General features: G+C 37.9%; 1 protein-coding gene across 1 annotated transcript in view; it reads right to left on the reverse strand.

The window, feature by feature from the left end:
• Positions 1-15,278, reverse strand: part of LOC145690617 (uncharacterized) — a 254,426-nt gene that overhangs the window by 186,766 nt on the left and 52,382 nt on the right. Inside the window, exons 2-3 of the mRNA XM_081765680.1 lie at positions 6,984-7,160; positions 1,009-1,158 (exon numbers count right to left, since the gene is read on the reverse strand). Coding sequence (XP_081621806.1) covers positions 1,009-1,158; positions 6,984-7,152 — 319 coding nt within the window. The 5' untranslated portion in view covers positions 7,153-7,160. The remainder of the gene's footprint in view (positions 1-1,008; positions 1,159-6,983; positions 7,161-15,278) is intronic.

The raw sequence follows: 15,278 nt of genomic DNA on the forward strand, positions 1-15,278 counted from the left end.
TACCATCTATGATGGCATCATGTTATAGTCACTGGCACCTCTGCATTTGCTTTTACAGGGTACTTTGACAAGTATGATCGATTGAGACGCTCTCGTGTAATGAATGTGAGACTCTTTCGTGGTGTGTATAGGCCTAGTTTTCGTCTAATGGACAAATATCTACAAAGGCATAAGTGGTGGTGGGAATTATTGGATCACGAGGATAATGAGTGGCCACAATTCTCCCCGGATCTCAATCTGAATACAACCTGAATGTCCTTGGATGTCGGGTTGCAACCTAAACTCTGGATGAGTTTTGACGGTTGTTTGTCCAAGAGTAAGATGCATTACGATAGTAGCTGCTGGATGGCCTCATCCACAATATGTGAGAATGCTGTATAATCTGTATGCCGTTTGGAGGGATCACACCACGAACAGAATATTTCTGGTGATAGTAAAATGGGCCGATGTACAATTAACAAGATGAACCCGTATGAGGTGGGTCCATTACAGCCGCCATTTGCTGTGTTTGTATGGTAAGCTAATAATCTCTAAAAGTCTAAGCTAGTAGTCTAAGAAGACTTTTGGTTTGCTTTTAGTACGTTAAAAGTCCTATGAAAAATGTATTATTCTCTTAAATAACATGCTGATTAGCACTGAAAGTACTTATTTTAAATCTCAGTTTCAACACTCACAAAATTAAGGACTCCTTTCTGGAGAAGTATTTTATCTGGTAATTGATTCTACACCTGTACATACAGAGTGACGTCAAGCGTCCCCTACCCTTTCATACCCACTTTTACCCCTGAATGTATACAGATGTTATATATTATCTATTCAATTTTCTCTCATTATACCTTGAAAATGTTGAAAAACACATTTTAATAGATTTGAAGAAATTAAATTGTTAGTAGCTACTTCGTTAAAAAGTTGCTATGTGAATGAAGTTTAGATTGTGTATTTATTTCGTGGTCATGCAAGATACCAGTTCTTATTCTTGAAAATGCTAATCAAAACTTCAAAACTTACCAATACAGCAGACTCCGTAACCATTCGCACATCTACCAGAAGGTGTTCCATCTGCTTTCCAACATTGGTTTCTCGTGAAGCATGTTCCCATCTCGCTTGTATCGGCAGGACATACAGTGTTAGGAAATCTTACAATATGGACCGGAAACCCTTCCAAAGGAAAGAACATGGTATGTGAGAAGTAAGTTAAAAATAATATATACACATGTAAAATTATTAAATCATTTCTACGTTTCTTGGTATAATTTTATTTTTAATTTCTAATTGTTTTAGTTCATTGTTGTGAATATTTCATTTTGCAGTCCTGCAATATAATTTATTTCCAATAATTAATCTTTCAGAAGTGCATATATAATTCTGCAATGTTGGTTCACTTTGCCTTTGGGCAAAGTTACAACGTCCATTCTTTTCACTGTACTGAATTATTAATATTGCTGCTCAATGCAATATATTTTTTAGAATGAAAGAGGATACAATGCAATTTATTGGCGACTTGCATGGCTTAATCTAATCTTAACGCAATACTGTACATATAACCGTTAAGATGAATGCAATGCCATGCGAATCGCTAATAAATTGCAGCATTTATTCTTTCTTTCTAATAACTACAGAATTGAACCACAATATTAATAATAAATCGGTGCAATTCAAGGGATAGGTGTTGAATTTTCGTTTTCGGATATGTTTCTCTACTTGGAAAAGGAGGAAAGGGAGCAGTGAAAACTTGTGCTAATAGAACCATATTTAGAACCTTAGATTTCAACAATCATCAAGCGCTGGTGCGTTCAAGAGCCTCTATTTTAAGTACGGAAGTTTATTAAAAGAAAGCAAATCGTATCCGTGCAGTGTATATCAAGACGAGAGTTTCTACTGGAATTAAACCTCGCTCTCTCTTGGGGTTATATGATTAGCGTACGCGTTATCTGCACATCAGACCCGGGTTTTATTTCTGGTATTAACCCTATGTTAAGTAGCTCAGATCCCATGTTAAGTTGTAGTCCCACGTTTCGTACAGCCTGAATTCTGAACAGAACCCTAAACTCCAAATCAGCCAATCAAGGAAATGAGGAACCAGATCCTTCGCAACAGACAAAAAATACTATACCACATTATCTAAAGCCAAACAAATGAACAAAGGTAACGGTGAGAACTTGAGAAAACATGCAGCGAGGATGAATTGGCATGCTCAGTGGTAGAGCGTTCACCTCTGGTGCTTGGGGTCACGGGTTCGATCCCAGCCTCCGCCAAGTGAACTTTGTGGTGGACAAACACTGTGCGCGTGGGTTTTCTCGGGGTTCTCCCGTTTCCTTCCACTGTCTTCATTCCACATTTCATTCATTTCTCATAATCACCGTCTCCTTTAGCCTAACCGGCATAACCGTGGGACGTAAAACTCAAAGATTTCATTTCATTTCATTTTTGAATGGAATATTCTTGATTGATAGGTTGAATTTAATGGGAATGTCAACATTGATGCTATTTGTCCCCGTTACGATCAACACGACTGCTGAAACATACGGACTGTTCTATTTAAAAACGAATATATTAAAATATATAAAAACTGCTGCAAAATAGATATAAAAATAGAAAGAGAAAGTAATAAGTATATGGAAATAACAATAACAAGAAATAGTAACAATAGAGAAAATATATTACTAATAATAATAGTAACAAGAGAGAAAATATTTAACCCCTTTGTAAATTTAAAAAAAAAAATAGCAACAAGATGTCCTCCGTTGAGAAAGACGTCATGAATCTCCCACTCGAAGTGAACGAGATTGCTTCGGAAAGCTCGAAATCCACTCTGAAAGTTGTTCAAGAGCGAATTAAATTCCAAATACCACACCAGGCAGTATTTATCATGTTTACAAACAGCTTAGAGACGCAGCTTCTAAGAGCGATAGCTGTAGCTTCTGAGACTAGTTGCGACTTTTCCTGTTTCAACATGGGAAGAATTAGAACTTCATGCCTAGATGGTGGGAAAAATTCGTCTAAGCAAATGCGATTATACAATTGTAATAATGGAAGCTGTGTATCGTGGGAGAGGTTGTGCAACATTTCATATTAGATGCACTCAGGTCCTGGTGCAGAATTAGACGATTCACGAACAGAAGAATCAAACTCAACAAACTTTGAAGAGAAATTTTACTGCTTGTTGTTTGCGGGGCGAAAGTTTAACGGTTTCAGCTCTAATCTTGCCCGAAAACGAGCAAACGCTGCTGGGAAGTGTACAGACTCAGAGATAGACGTGAAGTGGTGGCCCAAAGTGTTAGCTACCTCTGAAGGGATAGTTTCTAACACACCAGTCACAGATAAATCAAGTAGACACGGACGTTCGGAAGCTAAGGGAAGAGACATTTTTTTCAAGCTTGGTGCTTCTAGAGTTTTACAGAACGTTGAGCCCGAGCACGCAGAACACGAAATCGCTGAAGATTTTCTCAGTTGGATGACGATTAAAAGTATCAAGAGCCCGCCGGTGAACTAGGATAGACTCACGGATTTCCATAGACCACCAAGGAACTGGCCGGCGAGGACCGTCGCAACCTTATTCTGAAATGAAACCACGAGCAGCGTTGAGAAGAGTCTGCTCGAAAGCCTGTGCTACAGAAGCTACAGGAAGATTGTGTCAGCAATAGAACTCACTGAGCGCAAGAAATTTAGCTCAGGAAGCACGCTTCAGATTGAAGCGTCCGAGAGGAAACAGAAAAAACAGGGAGACCTTCAACGAATAACAGAAAATGGTAGCTGCCACAAAGATGAGGATACATGCTCCACGTCAATGAGGTCAACAGACCATCGGTTCACATGGAGATATCGATACATACCATAGGCAATGAAGAAATGAGTAGGACTGCCATCATTAAGGATGAACAACATGATCCTCATTTCGCTTGACCAACACTTACACTTGCGATACTCATACATAAGCTCAGTAACACACATCCAATACATTCATTATATTGAAAGAGTCATTAAGATTGCTGTTTACTAGGCGAGAAAAAAATTGGCTAACTTGAGTAAACAGAGAAATATATGTACAATACGAATATTCACATTGTGATACAGAAATATATATGTGATCAAAGAACACTACATATGATTCACCTAGTTCATTGTTTTGCGTTTGACCTTCTTCCTGTGGGTGTCTTCGGTGTCCCTAACTAATCCTCAACAATAGTCCGCAAGCATATTCGGTTTCCATCCACTTTGGTAACGTCTTTCTATTGCTACTATTTTTGGTGAAACTTTTCGCCATGCTCATCAATTACGTCGCCGATTCGGTGGAAAGAAGTCTAGATGACTATGTAGAAAGGGAATTTTCAGCGACATGTTGTATGCATGCTTTCCGTAATTATCCAACAAGTTGTCCACGAGTGTTTTTGTAGTTCTCATCCTTTGTCTTGCCTAAGAAACCGGAACACAAACTCTTGAATGATACCCAACACTGCAGCTCAAGAGGGCTAAGCACTGCATCAAAGTTGTGATCCCGCATTAGATCTCTTATCTGGGTGTCGACAAACACACCAGCTTTCACTTTGTTAGCGCTGAGATTCGGATTTTGTGTCAAATACTAAAATCCAGCTCCACTCTTGTCAATTCCAACCACAAAAGATTTCATAAGGCCAAGTTTTATATTGAGTGGAGGGAGATATATATCTTCAGATTTAACTAGAGAGGGGTTGCAACATTCTTAACACCTACTTGCATTGCACTGCGTCGTGGTCATTCTTTCCTCTGGTAGTGACTATCTCAGGCTCGAGAGTCCCATTCGCATAAGAAACAGCAATGTTTCGTGTATCCATTCTGTAGTCCTGTAAGTATGCTATAACTTTGAAATCGGCAACAATGTGCCACTTAAGAACGTACTGAACTTTTTCTAATATAAGTTTCATTATGTCATATGTTTCTTTCACCTGTGTGTCATAAGCAATAGGTTCAGTTGGGAGGATATTGTCATTATGTGTTAAAACTGCCTTAAGACTGCTATTTGAGGAGTCTATAAAAAGTCTCCACTCCCGTGCCACATGTGTTGCACCAAGAGCAGCAAACAAAGCATTGCCATCAGAACAAAAACAAAATGTGTCTTCCTGTTGAAAGAAAAAGTTCTGAATGGTGCATGTTGTTTCCTGTATGAACAAACGGTGGCACTTACGTCAAGTAAATTCCATTATTTAAGTCTGGATCCAAGAATTTCAGCCTGCCACTGGGTTAGTTTCAAATCTCGAACAAGGTCATTTAAATCACTTTGTGTTACAAAATGTGGGTTGTTTCTTTCTTCAAATTCAAAATCTGGCTCTGAGCTCTCCGATTCTGAAGGAGCTACGTTTGTTTTCTCCTCTTCCAGAGACCATGTTGCTGGAGGTACAGGAATTGGAACATTATCACCGTGTCTGACACTTCTTATTGCAATCGAAATATTGTCAGTTTATTTATTTTTTGTCCTTCCCTTTCATGCCTTGAATGTATACAGCACAGAAGTAGCAGTCACTTACGTGGTCGACTGGCTCACGCCATATCTTCGGAACACCAAATGGCATTTTACCTTGACGTTTCTTATTCAACCACGACCACACTTATTAAATATTGTACTAAGTACCCACTGCCTATCTTCATCAATTTTGCTGTCGAAGTATATAGTTCGTAAGCCTTCTTCGCCAAAAGTATTATTTTTTCCCTCTTAGCCTTAACTACGTATTCTCCACATACATAACAAAAATTATCTGAATGGGTAACACAATCTCGAGGCATTGTGACAGTCACAAAAACACTTACACGATAGAAAGACGTGTACAAACTCCCTGCCCCAGGCTCAAACCTTCAGACAACTGAGCAACAGTAGAGTGGTGACTGGGGAAGAGGAAAAATACAATGTTTCCAGGCTTCAATAGGTCACTTTTTCCCACACATTGGCATATTGGATGTAATTCAAGAAATTCTGACCATGTTTCTTTTTGCCATAAAAAAGCTGAATTTTTTAAAAACAATCGTTGACAATTTACATACATTGTAACTTCATTCAGCAAAATTTTCTAAACTTCTGTTCAGGTAACATTTGTGAGTATTTTACCTGAATGTATTACGTGTTCATTACTGAGCTTATGTGTGAGTATCGCAAGTGTTGCAAACTTTTCTCACTTTCTTCAAATATTAAAATTTTCCGGTTTTTAAAAATTACTTCCACACTATTTTACTCCCCTTGTGTTTGAGCTCTGATTTTTTAATATAGCATACCTGAATGTATAGGGTATGGGTTACTGAGCTTATGTTTGCGTAGCGTGACTATCAATGTTGCAAACCTTTCTAAATTTGTTTTTTTTTAAACCGTTTTCCCCAGTTTTTCAATATTTTTTCTTCTTCTTCTACAAATTGAGCGCGATGAGCCCTAAATGTTTACCGTTGGAATTTGTGTTCCATACTCTTTCCAAAGAGGTATCATTTGTTATTCTGGGATAGTTAGGAAAGGAGTAGAGAGGCTTCAAACCTGCAGTTCTGTGATTTCCTTAAAATTTTAACCAAAATCTACTATAACTGACATTATTTCAAAATCTGAGGGTGCAGAGCCAAAATTAAGATCAGATTCGTTTTCAGCAGCTCGAAAACTATAAGGAACACTTTGTTTCATGAAAGAAAATTTTTCACTGTCGACCAGTGTAATCGTATGCAGTAATGATTCCAGGGGTGGCGCAGAAGGGTGGGAAATTCTACTCCCCAGAACCACTAAGTTTCTCCAGGCACCATATATATATTTCTTTATATTATCGAGCTCAATGTATATTTCCAATATTTTCGTAATACTACTTTTCACCCCAATGTATTGCAACCACCCCCCGCAGAAAATCTTAAATCATCGCTGCCCGTGTTAATCAAAAGTTGTTTCAAAAAACTGTATAAACCATTAAATTCAGCAACACTAATTTCTTCGTAGATTAAAATAATGTAATAACTATTAACTTAAATATAATGTTGATACTTACACCTGTCACTTCTACTTTCGTTTGCTCCATTAGCTATTGGCATGAAATCAATGATGCTCTCGTTGTATGTCGCTTCATCAACGGCTTCGTATGTAGTGGCTTCAATTTTTGCTTTCAATATCACTATAAGTACCACGACAGCTGATGTGAAGAAAAGGTTACACCACATCTTCCAGACTGTAAAGTAAGTTATATGATCACAAAAATTATATATTTAGCTAATAACACTGGTAAACAAAATTTTGCTTATTATTATTTCTTGATGCATTTTTATGTATTTTGACTCCCTGAACACGAATCCGGCACTTATTTTTATGTAGTGTCAATATTTTCAGTGATATAAGCATGTTTTTTTTCTACCTATACTGCTTTATGCAGAGCAATTATCGTGCATTTATTTCGATGCTCGCTAGGTGGTAGTGCATTTGTTATTAAAGATAAATTGTTCGGAGTAGCAAACAGAGAATATAGATTCTAAAGATTCATAACAGAATTGTAAATTGATTAAATAGCGTCTATGCAATAATTAAGCTGTAGTAATAAAATGGTCGCGAAGTGCTGCTTGAATATTTTTTACAATTATTTTATATTATCGTATAAGTCTATCTGAGTGTATGTGTGTGTTGTGTAGTTAAATGTCAGTGTGTAGTTAATGTGTTTGAGCAACATGTCGTCAGGTCGGAAGTGCAAGTTACGTGCGGATTCCTTTTGTTATATGTGTGGATACTATATTGGTCCGAAGCAGGTGAAGCATAGGATAGTGCCTGGTACAAACTTTTGTGCAGAATATAAAGCTTATTTCGGAATGGTGGTTTGGGATCTTGATCAGCCATGGATCCCACATGTGTCTTGTGGTAATTGCAGGTCGACGTTGGAACATTGGTTGCGTGGGAATAGGAAAAGCATGCCGTTTGTCATGCCATTCCGCGAGTGTGGAGAGAACCTACCAACCATCGTGATGATTGTTATTTTTGCATGATCGACTTGACGCACTATAACATTGTACTGAACTTTCATTGTACAAGAACAGACGTCAGCTACAATACCCAATCCCGAGCACCTGTTCCGCATAGTGAACTCCCTATTCCCTCACCTCCACCCCAAACGGTTTTCAGTGAAGAAGCAGCTCATTCCGACAGTTCAGAGAGTTCGTTCGTTTTGGAAGATAGTGAGAAACCTCATTTACTGAACCAAAAAGAAACAAGATGATCTGATTAGAGATCTACAATTACCGAAAAATAAGTCCGAATTGCTAGCATCACGACTCAAAGAGTGGAACTTTCTACTTCCTTCCTGCAAAATATCTAAGTACAGAAACAGGCACCAACGTTTTTCCGTTTATCTTGCTGTTGAGGATTCATTGTGCTACTGTACAGATATCGTTTTTTATTTATTTTTTTTAGGGCAATTGGCTTTCAATATGAACCAAAGGAATGGCGACTGTTCGTGGACAGTTCGAATACTAGTCTGAAGGCTGTTATTTTGCACAACGGAAACCAGTATCCTTCAATCCCTGTTGCATATTCCATTCACATAAAGGAAAGTTATTGAAGTGTGAAGCTGATGTTGGAGAAAATTAAATATGAGGAACATCAATGGGACGTGTGTGTGGATTTCAAAATTATTGGTTTTCTTCTTGGGTTCCAAAGTGGTTATACTAAATATTCGTGCTTTCTATGTCTGTGGGACAGTCGGGGAACTAACCAGCATTATGATCAAACCGCATGGTCTGAAAGAACGGAGCTTATTCCAGGAACACATAATGTGATAAATGAAGCATTAGTGCCCAGGGAGAAGATTCTCATACCAACATTACATATTAAGCTGGAATTAGCAAAACAATTTATGAAACATCTGGATCGCAATTCACCTGCTCTATCACGTATCAAACAAATGTTTCCAGCTTTATCAGAGGCAAAAGTTCTGGCTGGCATTTTCACAGAGCCTCAAATTCGTATCACGCTTAATGGTGCTCCACTTAAACAAAAAATGACGGAGTTGGAAAGAAAGGCTTGGGAGGCCTTTCATAATTTGGTGACGGGATTTCTTGTGCATAACCCAAGTGAAGCGTTTGATCACAACGTTAAGACACTCATTGATCAATATCGAGCATTGGGATGTAGAATGTCTTTAAAATTGCATATGCTTCATTCACACTTGGATTTCTTTAAGTAGAATTTAGGAGATGTTAGCGAATAATACGGAGTACGTTTCCATAAAGACATTGAGGTAATGGAAAGCAGATACCAAGGAAGGTGGGATTCTGCAATTATGGGTGATTATATTTGGGGGTTAGTCCGTGACAAAGTGAACGTTTTCCACAAAAGAAAAAGAACCACTAACCTTCAATTTTGATCACGGAATTCCAGTACTTGATGAACGCTTTCCTCCAATCTCAAATACTTTCGTATATTTTTATAAGAAATGTAATACTCACATATTTTGGTATTTGTGTATTGTTATGTAAGTTTTTGTTACTCAGAACGTTGTCCAAAATGTGTGTCTTATTTTGTAGTTCAATGTTCCTATAAGATACAATTGTATATGTTACTATTTCAGTAAAATCTAACATGGTTATATCATTAAAATTTTGACATTACGAGAAAATAACTGCCATATTCTTGTTCAGCGGGTGCAAATCATTAAGAAACCAATGAAAAATCAACAGAAGCACGACTACAATGTTTGTGTTATGCTTGTATTTCAATGTTCTCATAAGATACAATTGTATAATATGTTACTGTTTCAATAAAATCTGATATGCTTTTATCCTCACAAATTTTAAGCTTACGGAAAAATAACTGCCATACTCGTATTCAGCGGGTGCAAATCATTAAGAAACCGACGAAAAACCAACAAAAGCACGACCTTGATCAAAATTTGTATACCAGTGTAATTATTTTGAGTTTAACATTTATATAAAGTTGCATTTTGTTAAGTATTATCCTACATGTACTCCCTGTCAAACAAGTAAATATAGTTATGTTGTAATGATTTTGGAAGAGTCAATAATGGTCCGAGATTTATCCCTTCACCAATTTTATTTTAAAATTTGATAAATACAAAACGTCTTTGATTACAAAGAGAATAATGCTGTTTCCTCGTTAATGTCCAAGTACAGGAGTATAGGTGTTTTGCACGGTGCCCCTTCTCTCAAGGCAGTCTCCAAGGCACCTGCCGGTTCGGTGATTTTGGAAGGATAGCCCCCTCAGCTCAAGGCAGCTTAGCAAGGCTTTGTTGTTGAGAGGATCTCTACTCCAGTGCGATCTCGGGAAGGATGGGTGTACCCCTAGTCCAGTGCGACCTCAGGGTGGTGTAGGTGATTTGAACAGTTGGGCGACTGATGCTGGGTCCCTCGGTGTTCCTCCTTTCATTTGTCCTCTTCGGGTCCTTCCGTGAGGTCCGTCATCTTTCGGCGTTCCTCGGTGTTCCTCTGCGTTGGCTTGCTGTCTGCTATGTTGTTTATAAATAATAGCACGTGTTGAGTTGACACGTGCGTCTGTTGTGATGTGGGGATCCTTGCACCCCCCACACTGGAAAAAATAATCTGGAAGATTATTTTAAGAAGGTTTATAATTGTAATTAGTAAAAGGTAACTGCACCAACGCTGACACACTTGAGATACTGTTTAGACACAAGAAAACACTATAAACTCTATAATACACCACTATCACTATGAAAAACTTGTGAAATATACACATAATGGTAATAACACTGTAGTTCCTTCCCAGCTAAGCAGGATCAAAAGCAGTTTATCATTTCCCTCAAAGTGGGTAGAAGTGTCATCACTGTGGTGAATAAATATATCAGTTTATTAAGGATCGGTCACATCCGGTATGGGTAGTCCATATCGGTGGAGTCTCTTTTGTTGTGGTAGTAGGCGCCAGTGAATTGAGTTTTCCAATGGTGTAGATATGTTTAGCTAATTGGTTAAATTTAGTTGTGTAAAGGGAATTATGAAAGGCGAGGCACAATTTAATTATTACTAGGACGAATGAAAAGAGAAGAATCAGTTTTGGAATTTAATAGCTTCTTTTTTTTAAAAAAAAAAAAGGAAAAATAGAGAATGTGAATTTCTGGTCACTCTATATAATGTTGTAGAGTCTGATTTATGAACATCCTGTATAAGGAGAAGTGACGTAATAAGCATTCATGTACGTTTGTATTGAAGAAGAGATGTTGAAGACAAGAAAGTATTGTATTTCGACCTTGCAAGGATTAATGACTTTTGAAACTAAAAAAGAAAGAGAAAAAATGTTGATCTTGCATTTTGCGAAGAGAACGGAAACACAAATTGTAATGAAGTTAAGTAACAAAATGAGATATAGTTTATAGTTGAAATAAAGAAGTGCGAATTTATGTCAGTGTATCACTTTTTTTTCGTTTCTTCTGGTGTTAGTTCCTCTTCTTTTCCTGGTAAGTATTAGGAATTTTGTTAAATTCTTCTTCTTGGATTTGTGCCTTTTTCTTCTTAATCTTGTGTTCCCTCAGTTTGGTCTTCGTAAAATGGTTTTAAACGGTCCACCGCAATTTCTTGAATTCTGTCCTTAAATTTGGATGGTAATTCTACTCGATATAAATTTGAATTAACCTTCTCCAGGACGCGTGCCGGGCCGTCGTAGTGAACTCTGAAATGTTCGGGTAAGCCTATTTTCCTTGTGGGATAACATACCAAAACAAGGTCCCCTGGATTATAAGTTGTTTGTTTATGGCACTTATCGTAAAACTGCTTTTGTCTGTTATGTGCCTGTTCCAGGTTATTTCGTACTTTCTTCCTGATGGCCGCTAGTTTATCTCTGTCAATTTGTATATGTTGTCTTGATTCTAGCGTACATTCTGGCAGGGTCCTGGGTTCATAACCAAACAACAAGAAACTTGCAGAATATTTGGTCACTCCTTGTACGTACGTATTGATGCCAAAAATAACGTGCGGTAACCATCTTTTCCAATCCGTATGGTGTTCTTGCACGAAAAACTTTAGACAATTCTGTATGATTTTATTAGTTTGCTCTACTAACCCTATGGAAGCATGATTATATGCGGGTGAGTACTTATAGACGAAATCGTACTTCAGCGCCAAATTTTGTAAACGAGTTGCTCCATGTACTGGGTGTCGGTCCCAATATAATGTTGTAAAAGCTCCAAATTTGAGGATAATATCGTGTTCCAGAAATTTCTCTATGTTTTCCGCGTTTATGGCGTCTACTGTCTTTGCAATGACATATCGTGTGGCTAGTTCCGTGGCTACTAGTATGTACTTATTTCTTCCTTCTCTGCTTGGTAGGGGCCCTAACTCGTTATATATCCATGTTGTTGCTATCTCTCCCACCGGGTGGTGTAAGAGTTCTGCTTGTTTCTTTTGTGCTAGTTTCTTCAGATGTTGGCAATCAGTACACGTGCGTATCTTATGAGCAAGATAGTTTTTCAGATATGGCATATAAAATTTCTTGATAGCGGTCTTGTATAATTTTGAAAATCCAAAATGCGGATTGGTCGCCTGGCGGTGGAAGGTTGTGAACCACAAATTAGCTAGGGACTTCGGAATGCATAAAAGATGTAGTACTCCATAATCGGGATGGTTTTGTTTTCGATATAAGATGCCGTTTTTAAGACAAAAAAATCTTGCTGATCTGACTGTGGAGATCTTTTCCGGCTCCCTTCCCTCTAAAACGGAAATGATGTCTTTGTAATTTTCATCCTTGCGCTGCTCTCTTGCGATATTCGGTAAAAGCTCGTTATCTCCTGCTTCTACAGTATTAACTTGAAGGCTATTTGATTTAAAAGCATAGTAGTCTTCCCCCTTTTCTTCGTCATTTTCTTCTTTTTCACCTTCTTTCTTAATATCATGGGTCTGTTCTAGCCTACTGATTATATCTGCTGGGTGTTTGGATCCAGGCAAATATTGTATATCAAAATCATAATCAGCTAGAAATAGTTTATATCTTGTGTACTTCCCGACTTTGTCCGCCTGGGTGTTCATCGTCGCGATACACTTCGCGTCTACGTAGAGGTTAAATTTTCTATTTAGTAGAAAGTAGCTAAATTTGCGCAATGTGTATATGAGAGCGTACAACTCTTTTTGCCAAATGCTAGCTTTCTCTTCACTTTTTGTTAGCCTCCGGAAACAACAAGCAACCACCTTCTCAGTGTCAGTTTTTGGGTCATAGCAGGCGAGTAGTCTTCCTGCTTGAGTTTGACTGCAATCGCTATAGACGCGAATTTCTAGCGAATAGTCAAAGTGAGCAAGTGATGGAGCGTCTAGTATGTTTTCTTTTAATTGTTCAAAGAGAACATCGTGATTCTCTGTCCATTTAAGTTTAGATTTGGATGTTACTAACTGTTGGAAAGGCTCAATTTTTAACGTAAAGTCTTTAATGTGGGCCCTTAGATATGAACATAAGCCGATAAAGCTTTTGAGAATCCGGTTTGTAGTCGGTCTCTTAAAATTTCGTATCTTTTTAGCTATCTTTGGGGATATTTTAATGGATTCCCCACTAACAAGGTGTCCTAATACATTAAGTTCCTGATAACCAATGTGGGTCTTCTTGGGTGATGCTCGAAAATCGTGTTTCCTAAGCTTCTGGAATAATAATTCTAAATCCTGCAAGTGCTGTGGAAAATTATACGAACTAGTAACAAGATCGTCAGCAAAATTTGTAATTCTATCTGGTAGTCCCTCCAAAATCATTCTCGTGGCGACACTAAGACTTTGGGAACTTGTTTTGGCCCCCATTGTGCATCTCAAAAATTCGTATGATTTTCTATTATGATTGAGCTCAAAAGTCATATATTTACGGCTCTTAGGATGCAACAAGATTTGGAAGTAGGAATTGGAAAGATCGGCAGTGGTTATGAAAGTTTTCCCCTTTATAGAGTTTAGAACGTCCTCTGTTGCTTGAAATGGCACCGACAAATACTTGGTGTAACTGTTACATTTCTGCAGGTTGAGAACTATTCGAAATTCCTTCGTATTAGGCTTTTTGAGCACAAGAAGTGGAGAAGAGAATTCAATATTGTCAGTTGGCCTGATTATGTTTGCCTTGATAAGGTCTTGAATTTGCTTATCTACTTGACTTCTAATATTTAATGGAATAGGTCGGGAGCGGTCGTGGAATACGGCAGACTTAGAAATTCTGATTTTATGAACGTATCCCCTAAAATATCCGATATCATCAGGTGCATATGTAAAAACGTCTCTATATTTAAATAACAATTCATAAACCGCTTGCTTTTGCTTTCTGTCTAGGTCGGGATTGACGTCAAAAAGTTCTTTATTGAAAAGTGTTTTTGTGTACTTTAAACGTTCTTCCGTTTCCTCTTTCGTCTTAAATTGATATGCCTTTTCAAAGCAATCGGGTTCTTCTAGGGCGTTAAAAGAAATTTCGTGCTCTTCCCCAAGAGCCGCCACTGGCGTGTTCCTCTTTATAGTTACGCTCTTGCCATTTGGATTTGAAATTAACATTATCATTTTGCTTGTTTCTATCTTTTGATCGAGGGCATTTAAATTGTGCTTGTCGTGTAGTCCAGGAAGCAATGATACATATAGGAATTATCTGTCAGCTATTTTTTCTTTCCTGCTACTTGTACATATGTATGCGATCTTGGAGGCAAAGTTATTTGCTTAGTTAGGTATAAACAATTGTGATCCGTCTGTGATACTATCTGAGTCGTTAAAGCTGACAATGTATTCTCTGTACTTTGAACTGGTAACTGCGGTTTCCTCGGTCGTTTAAAAAACGAGATTGTGTTCTTGTTTAAATCAATTGTGGAATGCGAACGTTGGAGAAAATCGATTCCTATTATTATTGGCATTGTCTTGTCAATTACTCTAAAGTAATGAGTGAATGTTGTCTGACCTATTTTAAATTTTATTAATGTTATTTGGTTCAAATGAATATTATTGCCTGAAATTCCTTTTATTATTGTCTGAAATGGAATTATATTTGTCCCAGGGGAACGATTTGGGCTGGCCATAGAGAAACAGTACTCCCTGTATCAATTATCGCTTTCTGAAGGTCAGCGACAATTCTGCCATTTTATTGGCCTAGGTAGAGAGGTCACTTTGTGAAGGATTTTGCTCTTGGTGGGGAACGGTCTTAGGTTCCTGGCTTGAGGTTTGAGTTTCTAGAGGGTTGGGTTGAAGAATTGCCATAGAAGAATATTTTGTTGTTGATATCCTGGTATATAGCTGTTCATTGGTGTTGTAACAGGTTGCATCTGCACAGGATAGGTATGATGGTATAACTGTTGTGCAGGATATATTGACTTTGGCTCGGTTGATAGGCCATAGAATGT

This window comes from Thermobia domestica, chromosome 7 (assembly GCF_964235325.1).
Source record: "Thermobia domestica chromosome 7, izTheDome1.hap1.1, whole genome shotgun sequence".
Classification (NCBI taxonomy): Eukaryota; Metazoa; Arthropoda; class Insecta; order Zygentoma; family Lepismatidae; genus Thermobia; species Thermobia domestica.